The following is a 24,034-nucleotide window of genomic DNA, read 5'->3' as shown; positions in this document are numbered from 1 at the left end:
ATATATATATATATATATAGTGTGGTGCTAGTTATTTTTGTTTTTGATAAGATATATGTGGTGCTAGTACGTAACTCCTCCAATCAACAAGAGTAAAATGTGATGTATTTTTATTATACGGATCTTATGCATTTAAATTGTGAGTATGAATTTCTAATTGCTATGATAAAAAATTCAAAAATGCTTTCCTTAACGTCCTTTGTTATGGTGGCAGTAGTGTTGCTACTGAGCGACAAAGTGTATGGTGATGAACAACAAGAGTCATGTTCAAGAAGGTGCGGTGTTCATAACATCAGCCACCCTTTCCGATTGAAAGACAGTCCCAAAAAATGTGGTGACAATAGGTACAACCTATCATGTGAGGACAACAATCAATTGATTTTGTACCATGGTTCATTTGGAAAATACTATGTACAATCAATTAATTACAACAACTTTACCATCCAACTATCGTATTTCAATATTCTTTCTAATAACTCCATCCCTCCTAGTGATTTCAGTCCTTTTTTCACCTCAAATATCTACGTACCTTATCTAGAAAAAAACAATTCGTTGAGCAATAGATTGACGAAACTTATGTTGCATGTGAGCTGTCCGAACCAGGCTGGTTACATATACAGAGATAACTGTAGGAATAGTAGTTTGTATTCACGGTACGAGAATTCTTTCTATGTTGATGGCTACTTCAAAACTCTTTCGGAGTTGGGGTTGAGAGATGGATGTCGTATAGAGCTTATGTTTCTCACATCTTGGTCTCCTCAAGATGGCAACAACAATAACATTTCTTGCACGGACATCAACCGTATGATGTCTTATGGATTTGAAGTCTCTTGGCTCAATAGTCTTTGTAAAGATGATTGGCATGCAGAGTTTGATCAAAATAACCACCTTCATTGTCGTCGTCCAGGTAATTTGCTACAAACAACTTCACTCAATATTTAGACAACCTATGAAATTAATGATGACTAAATTGATTTTGGTTAAAATTGTGTTGAATATAAATTGAGTTATATGTTTAGCTTGGTGCGTGAATATGTTATGTTGAAATTTGAGGTCTAACTCATCCTTTCAAAATCGGTTTGTGAGGTGCATGAATAATAAATTTCATATGGATTCTACCATTTGGAAATGGGTCTATATAGTTCACTATATCGGTAATAGACGATTTGGAAATTTATTTGTTAACTATGTTTTGTGTATATGTTGCAGTATTTCGCTTTTCTGGTTGGGAGGTCATAATAGAAGATACCTTGATCTTAGGTAAGCCTTCACATTGTTTTAAGTCAATGCAAGACATGCTAGACAAAGTGAGACTTAAAATGAAGTTTAGAAAATATTTTGGGTTAATAGTGTTTTTCACCTCCGTAATATATGTCATTTTCACTTTTCGCTCTATAAAATTTTTGGCTTGATTTACATTCTCGTAAAAAAAAAAAATCAGAAAACCCCCCTCCCTTGTCCAACTCACCAAATTCGCTTATGTGGCGCTGACTTGGTTTTTTATTTTATGGGGCACAAGATAAGAAACTAAATGTAGAAACTTAACCTTGAAAATTGTGCATTTTAAACTTTAAAATCTTAAAAACTTATCTTTTCAATGCAATATTTATTATTGGAATCTATTTTAAGATCTTTATCTTGTGCCCTTCCTAAGCGCACAAGTTAACATTTCCATTTATTTTATTAATTCGCCACATCAGATTTTATTATGAAAATTTTAAAAAAATCGAAAAAAAATAATGTAAATTCATTTATATTAATTTAAAAATAGAAAATTAATTTAAAAAATTTGAAAATAAATAAAATTGTAAAAAATGAAATAATTTTTCTTTTACGGAAACTTTTTAAAAAAAATCTGGAAAAAATTTTATTACCAAATTTTTTTTCAAAATTTAAAAATTAGAAAAATATAATCAAATTTTTTTCGAAATTAAAAAGATTTTAAAAAATTTTGGAATTTAATTTTTAAAATACAAAAAAAAAAAATCGAAATTTTTTTTTTAATTTTTAAAAATCTGGATACAAATTTAGATAAAATTCAGATTTTTTTTTTCGAAAATTTTATTCCTGAATTTTTATAAAATCTTTTTTAAAATTAAAATATTGAAAAAAAATCATTTTTACAAAATTATGAATATTTTACGATTTTGGGTAATGATTCTAACAAAAATCCATTTTGGGGCTATAATAAAAAAATTGTAAAAAAAAAAAAAAAAAGATCTGGAATTTTAATAAAATTTTCGAATAAACAATCTGAATTTTTTCTAAATTTACGTCCAGATTTTTAAAAATTAAAATTTTTTCCTGATTTTTTTTTTTAAAACATATGACCTTTTTTTATTTTGAAAATCTGATTTGTATTTTTAAATTAAAATTCCATAATTTTTTAAAATCTTTTTAATTTTGAAAAAAATCGGATTATATTTTCTGATTTAATCTTAATGTTTTTTCTGATTTTTTTGCGTTGAGGTATCTATGTCACTAGGAGCATCTCATCATGGATCCTCCTCAACATACTCTCATAGTGTGTTAGGACACTCTCTTGCATACTTCTCCTAAATAATAACCTCCTTATTAGGAGGCCTAGGACGAGGTAACTCAACAACTTGCACTAGTGCGATCATCATCGGATGAGAGACACGGCAAAACCAAGTCATGTATCTCCCTATAGTCCACCAAAGATCTGTTGCCACCACACCCTCCTCAACCAACAGTATGACATGGACCATAAAATCCCGGAAGGCCTGGACTATCTGGGGTGGATCAAGAAGATCGACGGAGCGAGAATGCCTCAGAATGTTCTGGACAAGCTCGTACTGCCTCTTCACTCACTTCGGCAAGTGATGGCACATCGTCTTAATGATCCACATGATCCAACCAAGAGTACCAGCATATATCCGCAAAAGGCACAACGTCCTAGTGATCATCGTACATGCTGAAGATCACGTCCTCCATCGGAATATGATCTAAGATTCCTTTGTGATGACTTCGTGAAGCATGGCCCCTTGTTAGAACAAAGTGGTTGGCATGTGGGAACTCCCGTGCATAATTCGGATTATGGCTTCGCATAAATAATTTGATTACATCCTGTGTGAGGTCTCTCTCCACCTCCCCCTTAGGATCAGTTGACTCCTCTAACTCATTGCACCGACTAAGGTAGCCCTCGTACAACTTCTTCAACCATGGAATACTCACATATTCACCCCACTGTGCGCATGTATGCTTAATTGCATCATGATCCCTATATACACCCAATAGGATCGTCATCAGATCAACACCTAAAGGTGTGTGCCATGAGCTTCCCTTCGATGGGGATGTACAGAATACACGCTACATCATCGAGTGTGACGGTCATATCCCAAACAAGTAGATGGAGATAGTCTACTTGTGACACCTCTCTGACAATAATTAAAATAAAACAATAATTAAAATAAACATTTTAATATAGCAGTTGAATCGTTAAAAAAAAAAAAACAATTAAATAAAATGTAACAATTATAGTTTGGTTGAGGTTGATTAAAGCACAATGGTAGAACTGCCGTTGCTGGTTAATTGCCGCTGGTGAGGTGAATGTATTGGACCGAGATCTATAGGAGCAGCTTGTGAGAATTCTTACAAAGCCGGCATGTGAGATGTGGATTATCCTCACTTACAAACACACGTTCATACCATATTTTGTTCAATGTGAGGCTCCTTAACATTGAATAAACATTAAGTCTCATATTGCAAATATTAGGATTCATAGATTACCTAGTTAAAATAGGTTCAAATATGATCATCATCCAATCCTAATTTAACGAATATAACCGTTCATAATAGCTAACAACTTAATTAAATGTATAAGAAACAATACATTTAATTGAGATGTTATATATCTTCAATCTTGTCTTGAATGAAAATCGCCACCTTATAGGTTGCTTGAACTGCTATTATGTTTTCTCTCTATCAAAATTCCTAATTGTTGCATCTGGATGAAGTTAGGATATCTTAAAGAAAATTTCTGAGCTTTCATTTAAACGTGCCGCACATACATCCAAACACCTTGATTTTGTACTAATAAATGCGCTTGCAGTCTTTGATTGGTTCTTGAGCGCAACGAGCATAGTGTCAAATGTGGCACAACTAATGCGAACATGCTTTCCATGTGTGTAAAATGCCTGACGTGTGGCAGCATAAATGAGGGTCAATATCTCATCTCTTCCGTAAAATGGTACTTTTGACTTACAATTGGGTCTTGACACAGAATTTTCCCAAGTTGTCTGGATATCAATTATTCTGTGAATTGGCTTCATAGCACCATCTTTATTGGATGAACCTGTTGGTTAATAGCAAAAGACACTGATGACCTAAAAAGTTATCTGGTTAGATAAATATATTTCGAAGAAAAAAAGTGAAATATATTGATTGAAATATATAGCATCATATTTTTCAATTTTTACTTCTGTATGTTCCAAATAGACAATTTTAAATAATGAAGTTTATTATAACTTCATTTTCTTTATTTCATTTCCATTTCTTTATAGGTGTTTGGGTAACTTCGGTTGGCTTTTTGTTCAGCATTGTTAAATTTGTCCTTGGAGCGCCTTGCATCATTGTATTATTAATCTACAAATGTCGACGGGAACATTTATCTGTGTATGATGGCATTGAAGATTTTCTGAGGAGTGACAATAGCATCATGCCGATAAGGTACTCTTACAAAGACATAAAAAAGATAACAGAACAATTCAAAACAAAATTAGGCAATGGAGGTTATGGAACTGTTTTTAAAGGACAACTACGAAGCGGTTGTCTTGTAGCAGTCAAATTATTGGACAAAGCCAAGTCCAATGGTCAAGATTTCATCAATGAAGTTGTCACCATTGGTAGGATTCACCATGTTAATGTGGTACACCTTATTGGTTTTTGCGTGGAGGGTTCAAAACGTGTTCTTATATATGAATTCATGCCAAATGGGTCACTGGAAAAATACATATTTTCTCATAATGAAGAGAGTAATTCCTTGAGTTGTGAAAAATTGCATGCCATTTCTCTTGGGGTGGCTCGTGGCATTGAGTACTTGCATAATGGATGTGATATCACTACGCCAAAAAAGGGATTTAATAGCACTTTTTTTGCCCTTTGATAGCACTAAAATGTGCTATTAAAGCCGCCGCTATTGTAAGTATACTGTTTTTAATAGCACTTTTAAAGGGCTATTAAAAGCCTGGTGTTTAATAGCATTTTCATGAAAAGTGCTATTGTAGTATGCATTTTTACGCTTTGGAATAAGTATTTTGAATAGAATTTAATAGCACTTTCATTTTAAAGTGCTAACATATGATGTAACTTTAATAGCAATTTCTGTACAAAGTGCTATTAAAAGGCTAACTTTTTCTATAAAAAAAATTACGCGTAACATATATATCACTAGTAGGATAGGTTTGTAATCCAAATGCAGCTATATACTACATTCCAATTTCCAATATCAAATAAAACTTTATTTACTTATTGCATATATAATATGATAAGATCCAAAACCTGTCTACAGATAACATAAAAAAAAGGGTATTACATAGCCAAATTTTCCAATAGAATACAACGGTGCTCAATTCGAAACAATTTACTCATATCCCCTTAACAAAAGAAATATCACCTAAAAAACAAGGACAACAAAACAGCAGAAACTAGGAACAACTTCCAACCGAAGCACTGCCCATCCCACGCAACAGCAGCCGAACCAAAAAATTCCAAAGTGACCAGCTCTCATAGCCACAGATTAAGACTAGAACTTCCAACCTTCGAACTAAATACAAATTGAATATATATATTTGTCATGGAAGGAAAATATTAACTTCAGAATATATATATATATATATATATATATATATATATATATATATATATATATATATATATTTGCAAATAGATAATAAAAAGGTGGCCTTTAACAGTATCACTAGTACTATAATTGCAATTGGTAATATGATGAAGTAAAACTATAATCTGGCAAAACTATAATCTGTTCAGTTTGTAAATCACTTTGACAGTTCAGTTCAGCTTTTTAAAAGAGAGTTCAGTTCAAGGTTCAGTTTAGTTCTAAACAATTATTTAAACAACCCTACAAATAGATTAACTTAAATAAAATTTTAAAACTAGCTTCAGTTTGTGTGTTACTTGAATGTCATCCCAAATGTGACACCAATGTTAGCAATCGGAACTAAGTGAAGAACTGTGACACCAACGAAACTAGCAAAATCCTTGTTCTTATGCTTGATTGGTTGACCTCTTGCATTCCATTGAACCTATAACAAAATTGAAGTGCAAAAAAAAAGTCAGCAATCTTACTAAAGTTTCATTAATATATATTAACATTAAGAGAGTTTCAGAAACCAAAATTAGCAACAAATCATGTCCAATTCCATCTCTAAAGTATCACTAATATTTATTAACGCCAAACTGCTGATTGCTTTTGGCTGTGAATTTTTTGCAACTGAGTCACACCACATTCATCATTATTAGAAGCCATTTCCCTGTAAAAAGTGTAAAGAAGTTACTATATCATAAATGAATAACATTAAGAATCAATAACAATAAGACTCTAACAATAAAAGAATAAAAAAAATCAATATTCCATAGAAGATCAAGTTGGCCTTTTGCTCTTAATTCTAATTGGATTCAAAGTTTTCAGTTTTTTAGTTACCCAAAATGATTTCTAATCCAAATCTCACCATTGTGATCGTTTCTCATATCAGGAATATGTGTAATTGGTTCAACATCAAGCAAATCTAAGGGGTGTTAAAGAAAGGATCATCCTCAACATCTCTATTTTCACATTTTTTTTTATGTTGATCATTTATCGTTACTTGCAAAATAGACAACTCTTCATAGGTAGGATCATTCACATATAGAATATGACAAAAAGCAAGACATATTCAACATTTTCAATACAAAATAACAAAGGTAAAATGTGAAAATGAGAAAGATAGCAGACATGTATAAAAATACTTAGTCAAATTCCAAACCAACAACTCCCTAACTGTGGCAACCAACACAATTTTACAAAAGTTGTAGAAATGAAAGGAAGCCTAAGACCAGTCAGCAAGCATAAGTGACAAATAGAGAATTTCAGCAATGAAATACAAGATAAAATGCATTATAGGATCTGTTCATGTCATATTAAAGCAGGATAGATCAATGGGTATGATAAAATACATTATCATCTTCATGTTTTTAGCAGACTGCTCTTGTCAGTTGCAGATCGGCAGATCCTATATATAAACTTCTTATAGGATAATATATAACATGCATAACATCAAAATTTGCTGACTTTCTTAAGTTACTCCACAATTTGCATTTGATTGAACCAAAATTGAAAGTGCAACATCAATAATGATTGTGTAAGTTTTTGTAAGACATATGGGACATCAATTTTTAAGAATCATTATTAAAAAACATATGATTCTTATTCGTCAAAACAAAAACAAAAAACATATGATGCTCATTGTTCTTTTCCTCTTTATCACAATAGTCTTAACGTTAATTTTTTTTTCCGTTAGTTCAGATTGAATTTTTTTAATTACAAGTTCAAATTGAATTCTTTCAATCGAATACAAACAAAGACTAAATACAAACTCCAAGCAAAAAATCGCAATGAGCAAGAAATCTCTAGTGGCCCAAAAATAAAGCCAACCAAGACCACCTGAAAAAACAACACTAGTATGTAGTGAACAGCCCCAAAACAAACCAATAACAATATCCTTGACCATAACACACACATCCAACACATAACTAAAACAACCTTAAAAAAAAAATCCCAAGCCACCTTAACAGAACTACTACCCTATCGCACTCAAAGACACTAAAACACTTCGACAATTATGAGGTAGAGAAAATCCCCCCGGGGCTGAACTGGCCCACCTGAGCACACAAAAACCTTCAACATAAATCAGGTGACAACAGTTCATGGACACCAATCAGACAGAAATTGAACTCAACAAGCTCTGAACCGAAACGACTAGAGAACAAAACACCGACCAATTCCAAGACCAAATGTAGTCCACAGGAAACCCAGTATCGGGTCTACTAGAACCATGTTTTTCAAACACAAGAAATCATCAAATCACCATATCAGAATAAGTTTCTTTACTCAAATCACCAAATCAAAATTGACATCCTAAAACTCATAAAAGAATCAGAAAGAGTTCTTATCTTCAAATGGTTTCGACGGAGAACGATATGAAAATTACATTACAACTAAAATTAAGGTAGGACTAATTTGTTTTGATGTGTTCAAAACTAAAAATTGATGATTTACAAGGGAAATAATGTACACTAGTTAATGGCAGATAAACATAATGAACTTATCCAAATTACTCAAATTCACAAACAAATATCCAAATCAAATAACAAACACCCCAAATGAATACATAAAGACTAACCAAAAGGTACCTTATTAGCATAGATTAGGCAAAAAGGCCGCAGCATTCAATACCTTCAAACCCAGTAATAACAAATCAAACGAAATCTAGACGAATCAGAAACGAAATAACATAAACAAATCAAACAAAACTATAATCAAATTTTCAAAATCAAAACAAAATAGAAAAGGATAAGGCTTACGCATACGAGTTCGCCGCTTTCAGAAAAGGGTTCGATGAGAAGTTGAGATGATGGGTTTGGTGGATTAGTTCGAACGAGATGATGGGTTATGATTCTATTAAGATGAATCCATGGGTAGAGATTACAGGGTTAGGGTTTGAAGGGTTCGGTGAGAAGATGAGATGATAGTTTAGGGCTTGAAGGGTTTCATTTTTGTGATCATATGAAAATTGGTTTTGGTCGACGATGAGAGGAAGAAGGGTTGTCTGGATCGATGTGGGTACTGGTTTTGAGAGGGTACTGTGTTAAATCTGGTTTTGGGAGAAGAGAGGGAAAGGAAAAATAGTTCAGCGCCAAAGGATGAAAACATTTGCAGTTTTTTTAAATTTTTTGGAAAATAATTTTTTTTTATTTGACAATGGCTAAGATAGCATTTAGTCATAAAGTGCTAACAAATAATATATCCTTATATTAGCGTTCCTGTAAAAGCGATATCATACTTTTCCTTTATTTTTTTAAACTACCTATATTAGCGTTTTTATACAGAGTGCTATTACATATGTCATCTGTTAATAGCGCCTGCAGCCAAAACGCTATTACGGGAGACGAGGTCAGCTTTTTAATAGCATTCCTTTTAAAAATGCTATTAAATAGGCGCTAATAAATGTTAAAATTGGCGTAGTGTATGAAAATTCTACACTTTGATATAAAGCCTCATAACATCCTTCTTGATGAAAATTTCAATCCAAAAGTTTCTGATTTTGGACTTGCTAGACTTTGTCCTACAGATAAAAGCTTTGTGTCATTAACTGCAGCAAGAGGGACCATTGGATACATGGCTCCTGAACTATTCTACAGAAATGTTGGCACAATATCTTACAAAGCTGATGTATATAGTTTTGGGATGTTGTTGATGGAGATGGCAAGTAGAAGGAGGAACTTGAATGCAATGGCTGAGCAATCTAGCCAAATTTATTTCCCTTTTTGGATATATGATCGATTACATGATGGAAGGGAAGTAACGATTGAAAATGACACAGATCAGGAAATAAAATTGGCAAAGAAAATGATGATTGTGGCTTTGTGGTGTATACAGACAAAACCCGACGACCGTCCTTCAATGGATAAAGTGTTGGAGATGCTTGAAGAAGAAGATGGGGACTTGCAAATTCCTAATAAGCCTTACTTTTGTTTACAAGATCCACCAGTAGAGGATGTTGGAGATGATTATAATAGAAACTCATGGAGTTCGTATGGTACATCAGTTAGTGATTCCAAGGGACCAACCTGATCTCTTTTTGGTTCTTGGTTGAATTACATATCATATTGTTGGTACCAAGCATTAATATAAGTAGCAGTTTTTATCTGTGTGTGTGTGTGTGTGTGTGAATGTTTGTAGATAGAATAAATGAGTATTTTCTTTGGTTGATTATCAAGGGATGGTAACAGATATTATGGTATCAGATCTATGGATATCGTTGTTGTGACATATTATTATGTATCAATAATCCTTATTTAATTTGGTGAAAACTCACGTGTTCAATAATATATGGTTTAACTAGATATAGAAAATCAATAAATAGATTTTTGTCTTGATCTACCAATTCTCCATGATCTTGTAGGTAGATAGGACCTACACCCGACTACGCCAAAAGAATGTATTAGACGACACTTTTAAAGTGATGAGTATTCCATATATGTTAAAGCATAAGGCATCACTTTATACATTAGTTTATATAATTCAAAGTTAGTTTGGTTGTTAGTTGAATAACTAACCGTTTGTTAGGTAACTTGAGTTGCAAGTTACGAGTTGGTTTTAACTGATTGTTAATTCTCATGTTGTATAAATAGTCTCTAATTCAAGGAACGAGTGTCAGTGCTTGTAATAGTTGAGGCACAAGTCACTATGCATCAAGACTTACAGAAGAAAGATGGGAAACCATTGTTCTTGCATCAATGCATTAATGGTAACATCTAAGAGAATTTAATGCATTGTGAAAATGCAAAAGAAGCTTGGGATACAGTGGAAATGGTGTATGCAGGAGATGACAAATTGAAGAATGTGATATTACAAGCATTGAAGAGGCAGTATAAACTTCTTGCAATGACCGATAAAGAATCAATGAGTCAATACTTTGGTCGATAGATCAACTTGACAAACCAAATGAAAAGGAATTAATGGTGAGACTATAACTAACTTGATGAAGATTGAAAAGGTGTTAAGAACACTAACATCAAGATTTGATTATACTCCCTCTGTCCCAAGTAAGTGATTATTTTCTTAACTACAAATCACTACTCTTTCCATATCCAAAATTAAAAGTCATTTTGGAAAGAAAAAAAATCTCCCAAATTATAAGTCGTTTTTACAATACCAATGAAAAATTAATGTTACTTTTCCTATTATACCCTTAACTATTTATTATTCTCTCTTCTTTCGATTTTTTAATTTATCTTTCACATAGCGTTTATTACAAACAATTTTATAGAACAATTCATAATATATTTTTTCCATACAAATTTAATTAAATTTCTTAATGCATTTGAAATGTCGAAAACGTCTTATGAGTTTGCTTTAAATATAAGAAGTGTTCCTCACTCAATTAGTTGGTATAATTGAGTTATATTAGTAGATCTCTAAATATAAGTGTTCCTCACTCAAATAGTTGGTATTTTTGAGTTCTATTAGTAAAACAATCGTGTTCATGATTCACCACCTTTTATCAATCAAAAATTACTCCTTTTGAGCTTTTACCTCGTGATTATTCATATGCTCCCTTTCTCTCTCTTAAGAGTATGATTTATAACCCTCTCATCCCATGATTCTTCACATGTTATCAGAGTGATACCCAAGGAATAAGGATGATTCTTCCGTTGAAAATTTCAGTTCTGATTCTGACATGAATCATGATATCATGTAGAAAAGCGATTCTCAATTCTTTGGCAGTTTTGTTTATAATGCAAATATTGTAATTATTTTATTTTCTTATATCAAAGTTCAATTAATGTATTCCTCAATTTCTTTGGCGAATAGATTTTACAAAGAACACCTCCATCTATTTGGCATCTGGGAAAAATAAAATACTTCAGAAAATAAACAACGGCCCCTCTAAGGGAAATGTTTCCTAACTTGCATACTAAGACGAATTTAGCACCTGAGGAGGAACTTTCTCTATAAGGAAGTGCGCGTTCTTTATAAAATGAAAACAGATCTTATCTTAACAATTGTAAATCAATCTAACTCTTGACTGAGTTGTCTAGTAATTGGTGTCTATAGTCAATGTTCTTAACATTGAGTTTCACCGAGTGAGGGAGTTCAATCGTTGTTTCGTTATTCAATGAACAGAATAACTCAAAACCTGGATAGCCACACATGGGTGCTTGACGGTTTTTGAATCAGAAAGGAAATTTGATATTTTGATTTCCACATCTTAAATCTGGACAATCATTGACCATGGCTGTAGTTGTTCTAACAACAAAATAAACCATAAACAACAATAAACCATAATAAGTGTTCATGTTATTGATTCTTGAGCAATAGTACTATGTCTTGACTCTGTTTATAGGAATTTTTCAAACTCACTTTCACTATAACAGTTTCCTAGTAATTTCCCTCATGATATAGAATTGTTTGTTCTTTAGCCACACAAGTCTTCTAGCCAGCTTCCCCAACAATATGAAGTCTTTGTACAATGAATGTAAAGCTTTGTGAATTTCAAATAATCATTCTAGACGACTCTAATCCATATGTAGCCATGTCAATATTTTTATTTTTATTTTAATTCTAGGGCGAGTTGATGTGTTTATAGCCACACCATGTCTTTAGGTAGGTCCGCAAAGATCTTATTTCAAAACTAAAATAATCTACACGTCTTAAACCAATATCAAGAGACCAACTCAATTGGGTTTAATGATATATACATTATTCAAAAAATATTTATTCTAATATTAGGGATGGCCCTGAGGGTGGGCGGGCGGGGCGGCAGTCCAAGGCACCATTTTTTTAGGGGCATCAAAATTATTAGTTTTATTTAGTGGTTAGTGCTATATAAATATATTTTTTTAATTTGCTTTCATCGATTATATTGAAAATATATTTTTATAAAACTTTGATTATAAATAAATCTTTTACAATAAAAAATGTAAGAAAAATAATTAGAATAATTAAAAAGGAAATGCTAGCCGGTGTCTCTGAGGCACTTGTTAAGGATATGAAAAAGGAGATTATATAGTAGTTAATGCATTAAAATTATGTTATAATAAAGTTAAAAACAATTTTGGTAATATTTATCCAGTGCTCGGGGGCATCGGTTAGCAGGATCCATTTGATTTTTATTATACGATTCTCATGCATATAATAAATTATGACAATTGATTTCTACTTGCTATCAAAAAACCAAAAAAGTCATTCTCAACCCCTACTGCATTAACCCTTGCAGTGGTGTTGCTTGTGCTAATATTCCCTTACAACAACAAAGTGTATGGTGATGAACACCATGAGTCATGTTCTGGAAGTTGCGGTGTCCATAACATCAGCCACCCTTTCCGGCTGAAAGACAGTCCCAAACACTGGTGACAAGAGGTATATCTTATCATGTGAGGACAACAACCAATTGATCTTGTACTATAAAGTTGGGAAATACACCGGAAAATATTATGTACAATCAATTAATTACAACAACTTTACCATACGGCTATTGGATTTCAATCTTGTTAATTTCAGCCCTCCTTATTATTCTTTAGGACTCTATAATTTCAGTTCTTCCATCACCTCGCCCTACCTATTCTATAAGTTGAGTTCTTACTCCACACACTCCTCCACCAACTACACTGACCATATATTGACGAAATCTATGTTATACGTGAGTTGTCCAAATTGGACGGAATACTCATACGTTGGTAACTGTATGAGTAGTGGTTCATACTCACAACACGGGAATCGTTTCTATGTTGGTCGCTACAGCAAATCTCTTTCGGAATTGGTGTTGAAAGACACTTGTCGTGTAGAGTTTATGTATCTCACATCTTTAAATTTTGAAGATGGCAACAACAGTAACATTTCTTGCAAGGACTTCCGTCGTATGATGTATTATGGATTTGAATTTTCTTGGCTCAATAGTATTTGCAATCATGGTCGGTATGCAGAGCTCGATCAATATAACCAGCTTCACTGTGAACCAGGTTTGCTACAAAGGGAATGTATTCTTCTTCACTGTTTATGAGATACTCTTTAGAAGAGAGAAACACAAACTTTCAAAATAACAGTTTTGGCCCTTAATTTTAGCTCTTTTTACAAAACTGACGTCCCCTTAATTTTAACCAGGTCAGTACATATGTGAATATCAAATTTAATGACTCAGATACCACACATGTACATTATTATTTGGCTTTTGATCCCGAGAATTGTTGTTGACACATATGATAGGGCTGAAAAACACATATAAAAGACGAAAATGCCTCTGCGACAGTTAACTACTGAAGTAAGGAACCGGTTGCAGTTAACTGCCGACGAAAGAAAAAAAAAAAAAAAATCGGCACTTAAGTTCCGAAGAACTCTTTATTTTCACAGAAACCATTTTTGAATTTATGCAGGGTGCATAAGGATTTCCTTATGCACCATAACCGCAGCCATGCCAAATGGGTAACTGGAAAAATACATATTTTCTCACATTGAAGAGAGTAATTCCTTGAGTTGTGAAAAATTGCATGCCATTTCTCTTGGGGTGGCTCGTGGAATTGAGTACTTTCATAATGGATGTGATATGAAAATTCTACACTTTGATATAAAGCCTCATACCATCCTTCTTGATGAATATTTCAATCCAAAAGTTTCTGATTTTGGACTTGCTAGACTTTGTCCTACAGATAAAAGCATTGTGCCATTAACTGCTGCAAGAGGAACGATTGGATACATGGCCCCTGAACTGTTCTACAGAAATATTGGCACAATATCTTACAAAGCTGATGTCTATAGCTTTGGGATGTTGTTAATGGAGATGGCGAGTAGAAGGAAGAATTTGAATGCATTGGCCGATCAATCTAGCCAAATTTATTTCCCTTTCTGGATTTATGATCGATTACATGATGGAAGGGAAGTATCTATTGAAAATGACACATGTTATCATGGTTTTGGGGTGCCAAGCCATTAATTGGACTTGAACCTTTCGACCGTTGATATCTCTCTTTTTTCTTGGGAAGGGTAAAAGGAGAAAAACCCTTAAGAAGTTCTAGATTCGGGGGTCGTTTTCGCTACGGGAAGGTGTTAGGCACCCGGAGCGATTATGGTACTCCATAAGAGCCGCTCTCCTAAGTTGATTTCTACGCTTTAGTTTTATTGCTTATTTGTAAAAAAGGAAAGTGTGATTAGTTAAGAATGGGGGTGAGAGGAAGTAGAATTTGATTTTATTTCGGCTTGGATGAGTTTTGACTCATTGCCTACGTACCGTTTTACGGGATCAAAACCGGCGTAGTTCTTGCTAAAAAAGGATTTTTTGTTTTTGTTGGTTGATTTTAAGTTTGAAAAGAGATTTTGAAGAATAGAGATGAGAGGCCTCAAGGGCATAAGATTTGGAAAAAGTGAGGTGGAATTAGTCTTTTTCAAAATGAAGTCTATGGAGGATTAAGATTTATTGAAAATTTTACTTAAGAAAATAAAGGGGAAAATAAGGAGTTTTGACTCCATTTTATTTTCAAAAAGGTTTTCAAGTGTTATTTGCATGTTTTGGAAAAAAGTTGATTTTTATCTAAGTGTTTAAACCTAAGCATTCATCTAACCATACAATCTTATGCATACATCTAAGGTGGGTGTGTGCGTGTCGGTGCGTCATAGTGTCCATAGTCCATATTACAAAAATTGCCTAAGTACATTCTATGGCCCCTTTGCCAAGCTACAAACCAATGATACCAAATTACATCACCAAATGAATTAAAATTTGCAAAAAATAAATGCTAAGCTAAAGAAAATGGAGAGTGGAGAGGGTGGTGGAATGCTATGAAATGTATGACACATGAGATGAAATGGTTAGTAATCACAAAGCACAAAATAGTAGGAAATAAACAAAAAGAAATTGCATAGGAAAAGCGAAAGAAAGTTATAAAGTGGTAATAAACCTAGAAATTTGATATGATACTTAAAGGTACTTGTAACCCATAATCATCACATCATAGCAACTTTGAAAGAGATTTTGTTTCAAGCCATGACATGAAATTAATGGAGACACATGCAAGCAAAGTATCACACCAAATTCATAGAGAAATTTGACACTTTATTCTTTAAAACAAACACTTGTTGCTTGTAAAACAAGAAATCCATAAAATCATATTCAAAACAGCAAAAAGAAACACATGTCCAGAGGCATATTCATCACAAGATAGGGTATCATTTATTCATAACACATATCAAAGTATCAAGAACAAAAACATAGCAAAAAGTATACCAAAAGTGTAAAAACACATGGAAATTAGTTCATGCCACTTTACCATTTTTTTTACATGCAAAAATACCATGGAAATACCAAAAATACATTAAGAAACAACTAGGATTTTTTAGGAATTTTTATAAAAAAAAGTAGGCAAGTAACAGGTCCAGATAGCAAGAAAGGCAGTGCAAATAGCAAGAAAATAACAAAAAAACGTAAAAAGAACTAAGCCCAAACCAAAGCCCAAAACTACAAGGATCCGGATGCACAGGGAGCGTTGGATTGATCCAGGGGGGGAAGCCCTAGATCCAACGCTCAGGATTGAAGGGATTGGACCGGTCTTGAACCGGTCCGGTTCAGTTGCCTATATAAACATGCTAGCACCGGTTTTTCTCATTTTACAAATCCTTTCTCTCTCTAGCTCAGAGCTTCTCTCTCTTCTCTCTTCTCTCAACTCACCGGATTCTGGCATGGCACGCCGGAGAGGATGAAGGACCGGCCGGAACCTTCATAGGTCGCCGGAAACTTCATCTTCTCCGGTGAAGATCTAGGGTTCCGCCGTGAAAATTTCCAGAAACTTATGATTTTTACATCTAATGATTCGTCCTTTAACCCTAAACACGGATCCAGCAATTATTTTCTCATGCACAGCTTGAAACGACGTAGATCTTGGAAAAAACTTTTACGGTTTTGAAATGATTTTTGATTTTTGAACTAAATCGTTTAGATCTTTAAAGATCTACATCGTTTCGTCGTTTGATGGCTTTTCTGATACTTGTTCTTGCTTTCAAAACCTAGATCCTTATGGATCTAGGTTTTGTGTTTACGGTTACGGCTTTGTTTCGTGATTCTGGAAACTTTTCTGTTTTCTATTTGCAGGTTTAACTGTATTACTTTCTAAGAGAAGAAAATGAGTTTTACCTGAAGTTTTGGTTGAAACTTTTAATGGAGGAAAATCTTTGGAAAAAACTTGAATGTTCTTGACGGTTTTGATGATTTTGCTTGCTTTTGGACCGAAAATAAATCGGTTTACCGGTTCATCTTCATCTTCTCTGATTCTTTCTCTGCTTCTCTGTGATTACGTGCTTGAGCTTGCTTCAACGTTTTTGAATCTGCGTGAAAAATCCCTATGATCAGTGCTTGAGCTTGCTTCAATGTGAGCTCGCACTTTGAATTGTAGGGGAATTCTTCAATCCGGTGATGAAGATTCACACGAATCTCTGAGGATTGATGTGAAAATCAATGAATTTGTGTATGAATTTTGTTCTGGAAATCTTAGGGTTCTTGTGTTCTTGGTGATTTCTCTGTGATTTTTTGGTTTGATCTAACTGACAAGAAAGAGAAAGTTTGATTCTGTTTTTGGTGAAGTGGCGTGTGATCATTGCTTCTGATTCTGACTCAATGCTTTTATAGCTGACATGTGTGCATTGGAACCAATAAGAAAAGGACACCTGGACTTGTAAAAAAAAAGGCACGGCTTTGGACTTAGAATTAATTTGGGACCTTTCTGCAAAATTGAAAAATTAAGGGACTAATATGAAAATAAAAAAGGACTAAAATGCAAATTGGAAAAGAAACTGGACCAAAATGCAATAAAAAAATGAAATTGAATAAAACGCAATTTGATCAAACGTAAAGCGAAACAAAAATAAAATTGACAAAACGGACTAAAACGAACCAATGACCTAAATGAGGTACTTCAAAGTAACCTCTCTATGCCAAAATTTCGTGTGAAATGACTAAAATGCCCCTAGGGCTAAAAATGACCTAAACTGACTCAAACAGACTTGACACTGACTCAGACGCAAGTTTGAAATGAATTTTAACAAGGTTTACTGAAAAACAATTTGAAAAGACTCAGAGACAGCCACAAGGATGAAAATGGGTCCCACTGCAGGAAATGACCAAAATACCCTTCTGTATGACTTTTTGCAAATTTTGAAATAAACTGTAGAAAAAGCAATGCAATGATTCAGAGACACTTTTGAATGACTTACAAGACAAGTAAAGACATTTTGAAAGGTTTTATGCAAGAAAAACATAGGTAAAATTGTGATTGAAAATACTGCGAGGCAGAGACAATTTGAACTATGCAGTTGAAATTTAATAATTGACAAGGTTTGAAATGAAATTGGGCCCAGTATTTTTAGGTCCAAAAACAGGGTGTAACAGCTGCCCCTATTTAAGTTTCTTTGTCTGGAGAGTCAAGAGACAGAGTCTTTGGCTTGACAGGACGAAGATACTTAAATATTAGCATTTGCACTGTGTTTGGACGTAAAAATACGCCTACCCATTTTCAAATAATATGCATGCCATGCATCATTTGGATTATGAATGCAAGACCTCATGGGGATTGGAATTAACAAAATATGTCGTATCCATTGCGGGATTGGTAGACATTGACCAAGATAGTGAATAGCAGAGTAACGGGAAACTAGAAACAAGTTGGACAGGTACAAGCTGTTCTTGGATTCAAACTAGCCACTTGACCGGGAATGAAACAAACAGACAAACTGCGAGTTGTTCTTATGGATTCGAACTGGTCACTTCACAGGGGATAGAGGTTACTGGACAAACATGAGTTGTTCTTATGGATTCGAACTGGTAACTCACTTGGGGATATTGGAAGGTGCGAGTTGTTCTTATGGATTCGAACTGGTGACCCGACTGGGAAAGAGAGAAAATTGGCAAGTACGAGTTGTTCTTACGGATTCGAACTGGTTACTCCACTGAAAGCAAGGCAAATAGACAGGTGCGAGCTTGTTCTTGGATGCGAACTGGTTACTCCACCGGAGACAAATACAAAATAGACAGGCGCAAGCTGCTCTTGGATCGAGCTAGCCACTTGAGCGAACAGAAACAGATAGACGGGTACAAGCTGCTCTTGGATTGAGCTAGTCACTTGACTGAACGGAAACCTATCGACAGGTACAAGCTGCTCTTGGATTGAGCTGGGCACTCGACCGATAACATAAGCAAATTGATAGGTACAAGCTGTTCTTGGACTTGAACTAGCCACTTGACCAGACAGAAACATATTCACTGGGGATTGGTTTGTTGGCAAAATGTAGATTGAGATTGACTTGACGTCGATTTGATTTGAAAGGTAGAAATTGACCGATATTATTGGCTCACAAGGTTTTGACGGAGAACCTGACATGAGTATTGAATTGAGACTGATGTTGACATTGGAAATGCAATATGCATGGATGATATAACAGATTCATTAATATGCATGGGTACGCAATATGCATGATTATGCATGTATGAATGCTTGTAATGCATGACTGTTGGCAGTTTGTAGGCACGACTTCACGGGGAAGACAAGACATTAGAGTATTGGGCACGTAGTGACTCGTGCTATATTACACATTCTTGGAAATCCTCTTTGGAGATGACGTCGTTGGGAGACGTATCGGAACCATGGCTGAGGGCAGGTAGGTATGCCACTTGCTGGGGATAGAATCTTGAGAGACTTTACTGGGGATAATGCCGGATGTATCGTGGACATCGCATCTGTGGTCAATGCTTTTTGCATGTTATTTTCTCAATTTCATTCATTCATTTTTTGCATCCCATTTTTGCCTGAACCGCCCTTTCGGGTTTTCGATCCACCGGGGAGATAAATTCTTTTCAATGCCCCATTTTTGCCTGAATTGCCCTTTCGGGTTGTCAATTCAGCGGGGTGCTCTTTTTTGCCTAAGCCGCCCTTTCGGGTTTTCGACTTAGCGAGCTCAATTATTTTCATGCATTTTCATTCTGTTTTTTCATTCTTGCCATTGACCACAGACCATCCTGGAGGAGAACCTGTTTGTAACATATATTGAAATAGACATCAACATACTCTCGCTCATGCATGTTTCATTTGAATGTACCCTGTTGCTCAGGTTTGCTTTTCAAAATAGACAAAAAGTTTTCAATTTTCAAAATGTTTGTTTCAAGCATTGTCATTATCAAAATAGAAAGAAAATATTTTGTATATAGCTTTGAAAGTAGAAGAAAAAATAGAGTTTTCAAACAAAAGCAAAGGCTCAAATTGATGTATAAGAGTGGTGGTCAGCCAAAGGCATGACTCCACGGATTCACAAAGCTTGGAAAATGGTAATTTTATTGGTTGGTGGTACATTGAACACAGTAATCAGGACATCTCCTAGAAACTTTGAATTCGCAAGCGTAGGAGCTTTTGATGAAGATAGTCATTAACAGCTGCAGATGCCCCAAGGGGGACGGTGGTTAGCCAGATATAGTTACTTGCCTTTTGTTTCAATCTCATTTTTGCATGAACCGCCCTTCCGGGTTTTCGGCTCATCGAGACGCTCATTCTTGCCTGAGTTGTTTACAATCTCAGCGAGCTTTTCATATTTGTTTTTTTTGTCCCTTATTTTTGCCTGGACCGCCCTTTCGGGTTTTCGATCCACCGGGAAGCGCATTTTTGCCTAGGCCGCCCTTTCGGGTTTTCGACCTACCACGCTGTTCTTTTCATATTTCTAGGCAAAGTATTTCTTGACTATATCAGCATTCACTGGATTTGGAAGTTCTACACCATCCATGTGTGTAAGGATTAAAGCACCACCGGAGAAGGCCTTCTTGACAACATAAGGACCTTCATAGTTAGGCGTCCACTTGCCCCTTGGGTCGGGTTGCTGGCTTACCCTCCTTTTCAATACAAGTTCCCCTACCTTGAATTCTCGAGGATGGACTTTCTTGTCAAAAGCAGTCTTCATTCTTGCTTGATATGACTGTCCACGAGCCATGGCATCCATACGTTTTTCCTCAATCAAATTCAACTGATCATACCGGCTTTGGCACCATTCAGCCTCTGATAACTTTGCTTCCATGATCACACGGAGAGATGGGATCTCCACTTCCAAAGGAAGAACTGCTTCCATACCATATACAAGAGAGAAAGGGGTTGCCCCGGTTGAACTGCGCACAGTAGTACGGTAGCCATGCAGAGCATAGGGTAACATCTCATGCCAGTCCTTGTAAGTGGTTACCATCTTCTGGACAATTCTCTTGATATTCTTGTTGGCGGCCTCAACTGCACCATTCATCTGAGGTCTATAAGGAGAAGAGTTATGATGCTCAATTTTGAATTCTTCACAAAGAGCTTGCACCACATTGTTGTTCAGGTTGGTACCATTGTCGGTAATAATCTTGCTGGGAACACCATATCGACAGATGATATTGTTCTTGATGAACTTAGCTACCACTTGCTTGGTCACATTGGTATAAGATGCTGCTTCAACCCACTTGGTGAAGTAGTCAATTGCCACTAAGATGAAACGATGACCATTTGAAGCTTTCGGTTCAATTCTTCCAATCATGTCGATGCCCCACATTGAGAAAGGCCATGGGGATGACATAACATTGAGAGCGTGCGGAGGCACATGAATCTTATCAGCATAGATTTGGCATTTGTGGCATTTTCTGGCATATTGGTAGCAATCATGCTCCATGGCCATCCAGTAGTAACCTGCTCGTAACAACTTCCTTGACATAGTATGCCCTGTAGCATGGGTCCCGAAGGTACCGTCATGTACATCATGCATTAACTGCTCTGCTTCATGTTCATCAACACATCTTAACAATACCATGTCATAGTTTCTCTTGTACAGAATATCTCCATCTAACAGGAATCTACTGGCCAATCTTCTCAAGGTCTTCTTATCTTGTTTGGAAGCACCCGGCGGATATTCGCGGCTTAGCAAGAACTGCTTGATGTCATAGTACCAGGGTCTATAGTCAACCACATTTTCACCAGCCTGATCGATCACATCCCCAATAGCAAACACATGCGAAGGTCTTTCAAGGCGTTGCACTTTGATTAATGGCACATCATTCCAATGGTTCACTCGAAACATGGAAGATAGAGTAGCAAGAGCATCAGCCATTTGGTTCTCATCACGAGGAATATGGTGCAGCTCAACCTTTGTAAAATATGTCAGAAGACGTCTCGCATAATCACGATAAGGAATCAGCTTAGCATGGTGGGTCTCCCATTCACCCTTTATCTGATTGATGACGAGCGCAGAATCTCCATAGATGTCGAGGTGTTTGATTCTCATGTCAATTGCTTCCTCGATCCCGAAGATACATGCTTCATACTCAGCCATGTTGTTGGTACATTCGAACAGAATTCTGGCGGTAAAAGGAATGTGATGCCCCTGTGGGGATACAATGACTGCCCCAATTCCTTTACCATAAGCATTGACAGCACCATCAAAGACTAAACCCCACTTGCTATTGGGATCTGGACCTTCCTCAATCAACGGTTCGTCGCAGTCTTTGGATTTCAAATACATGATCTCTTCATCGGGGAAGTCGAACTCAATTGGTTGATAATCATCAAGAGGTTGGTAAGCAAGATGATCGGCAAGAATGCTACCTTTGATTGCCTTTTGAGTTTTGAACACAATATCATATTCAGACAAAAGCATCTGCCAGCGTGCAATCTTTCCAGTAACAGCAGCTTTCTCAAAGATATACTTGATCGGATCCATTCTGGATATCAACCAAGTTGTATGATTCACCAAATAATGACGCAGGCGTTTGGCAGCCCAAGCTAAAGCACAACAAGTCTTCTCAAGCATTGTATACCGAGTTTCACAATCGGTGAACTTCTTGCTCAGATAGTAGATAGCATGCTCTTTCTTCCCAGTTTCATCTTGTTGACCAAGTACACATCCCATGGATTCATCAAACACTGCCAAATACATAATCAAAGGCCTTCCTTCCACGGGTGGGACAAGGATAGGTGGTTCCAGCAGATAATTCTTGATGCTATCAAAAGCTTCTTGGCATTCATCATTCCATACAACAGGCTGATTCTTCCTGAGTAGCTTGAAGATTGGCCCACAGGTTGCGGTCATGTGAGATATGAATCGAGAGATGTAATTCAAACGTCCGAGGAAACCTCTGACTTGCTTCTCTGTTTGTGGAGCTGGCATTTCTCGGATGGCCCGGACTTTATCAGGATCGACTTCAATGCCCTTTTGGCTGACAATGAAGCCTAATAACTTCCCGGATCTGACACCGAATGTACATTTGTTGGGATTCAATCGCAGCTTGTATTTTCTCAACCTTTCAAACATCTTTGTTAAATATTCAACATGCTGCTCCTCATCTGTTGACTTCACAATCATATCATCCACATATACCTCAACTTCTTTGTGAATCATGTCATGAAACAGAGTGGTCATTCCCCTTTGGTAGGTAGCACCAGCATTGATTAGGCCGAATGGCATCACTTTGTAGCAGAAAGTGCCCCATGGAGTGATAAAAGATGTCTTTTCTCTATCTTCAGGAGACATTTTGATCTGATTATAACCGGAAAAACCGTCCATGAAGGAGAACACCTTAGATTGAGCAGTATTATCAACAAGCACGTCAATATGAGGTAATGGAAAGTTGTCTTTTGGACTGGCTTTGTTCAGGTCTCTGAAGTCAACACACATCCGGACTTTACCATCCTTCTTTGGCACAGGCACAATATTAGCAACCCATTCAGGGTACTCAACTGTCATGAGGAAACCCGCATCGATTTGCTTTTGAACCTCGCTCTTAATCTTGAGAGCCATGTCAGGATGAGTCCTTCTCAATTTCTGCCTGACGGGAGGACATTCAGGCTTGGTGGGGATCCGATGCTCCACGATCATAGGGTCTAGACCTGGCATATCTTCATAGGACCATGCAAAAATATCCGGATATTCCCGGAGGAGTTGGATGATCTTCTGTTTAACCCCTTCCTCTAGAGCAGCACCAATCTTGATTTCTCGCTTGTTTTCCTCGGTACCTATGTTGACAAGCTCAATCTCTTCTTGGTGAGGCTGAATGGCTTTCTTTTCTTGCTCGAGTAACCGAGTAATCTCATATGGTATGTCACCACCTTCCTCATCTTCGGCTTCATACACAGGGAAATCAAAATTTGGAGGAACCGTAGGATTACTGTGTTCAACGGGTTTATTATGGTTCAACCTGCATATAATGATTGGATGATTTTAGAAAGAGTTTTTTTTCATGCAGATTTTTGAAAT

At 35.8% G+C, this 24,034-nt stretch overlaps 2 protein-coding genes, 1 long non-coding RNA gene and 1 pseudogene across 4 annotated transcripts in view; 3 read left to right on the top strand and 1 right to left on the bottom strand.

Annotated features, from left to right (window-relative positions):
• The first annotated feature begins 51 nt into the window (after positions 1 to 51).
• Positions 52 to 9,944, top strand: LOC11424250 (LEAF RUST 10 DISEASE-RESISTANCE LOCUS RECEPTOR-LIKE PROTEIN KINASE-like 2.4). Its single transcript, XM_003589591.3, has 4 exons — positions 52 to 907; positions 1,210 to 1,260; positions 4,524 to 5,076; positions 9,265 to 9,944. Exons 1-4 carry the CDS (start codon positions 103 to 105, stop codon positions 9,869 to 9,871), a joined length of 2,016 nt encoding a protein of 671 aa, XP_003589639.2. The 5' UTR covers positions 52 to 102; the 3' UTR covers positions 9,872 to 9,944.
• On the bottom strand, positions 5,459 to 8,998 carry LOC11421621 (uncharacterized). Of its 2 annotated transcripts, XR_005645979.1 has the most exons (4): positions 8,602 to 8,998; positions 8,431 to 8,506; positions 6,157 to 6,284; positions 5,459 to 5,785 (listed from the first exon to the last, which is right to left on the bottom strand). It is a non-coding gene; the product is annotated as an uncharacterized lncRNA (long non-coding RNA). The 2 variants fall into 2 exon arrangements; XR_005645980.1 differs by lacking the exons at positions 5,459 to 5,785; positions 6,157 to 6,284 and adding an exon at positions 6,291 to 6,512 and having other exon boundaries at positions 8,602 to 8,995.
• Positions 9,945 to 12,034: 2,090 nt separating the features above from the next.
• On the top strand, positions 12,035 to 13,802 carry LOC112418156 (uncharacterized; annotated as a pseudogene).
• Positions 13,803 to 14,224: 422 nt separating this feature from the next.
• The window catches only part of LOC120577945 (rust resistance kinase Lr10), a 37,915-nt gene continuing 28,105 nt past the window's right edge, over positions 14,225 to 24,034 (top strand). The window contains exon 1 of the mRNA XM_039830040.1: positions 14,225 to 14,697. Coding sequence (XP_039685974.1) covers positions 14,343 to 14,697 — 355 coding nt within the window. The 5' untranslated portion in view covers positions 14,225 to 14,342. The remainder of the gene's footprint in view (positions 14,698 to 24,034) is intronic.

This window comes from Medicago truncatula, chromosome 1, assembly GCF_003473485.1.
Source record: "Medicago truncatula cultivar Jemalong A17 chromosome 1, MtrunA17r5.0-ANR, whole genome shotgun sequence".
Taxonomy (NCBI): Eukaryota; Viridiplantae; Streptophyta; class Magnoliopsida; order Fabales; family Fabaceae; genus Medicago; species Medicago truncatula.
This window is presented reverse-complemented; position numbering and strand designations above follow the sequence as displayed.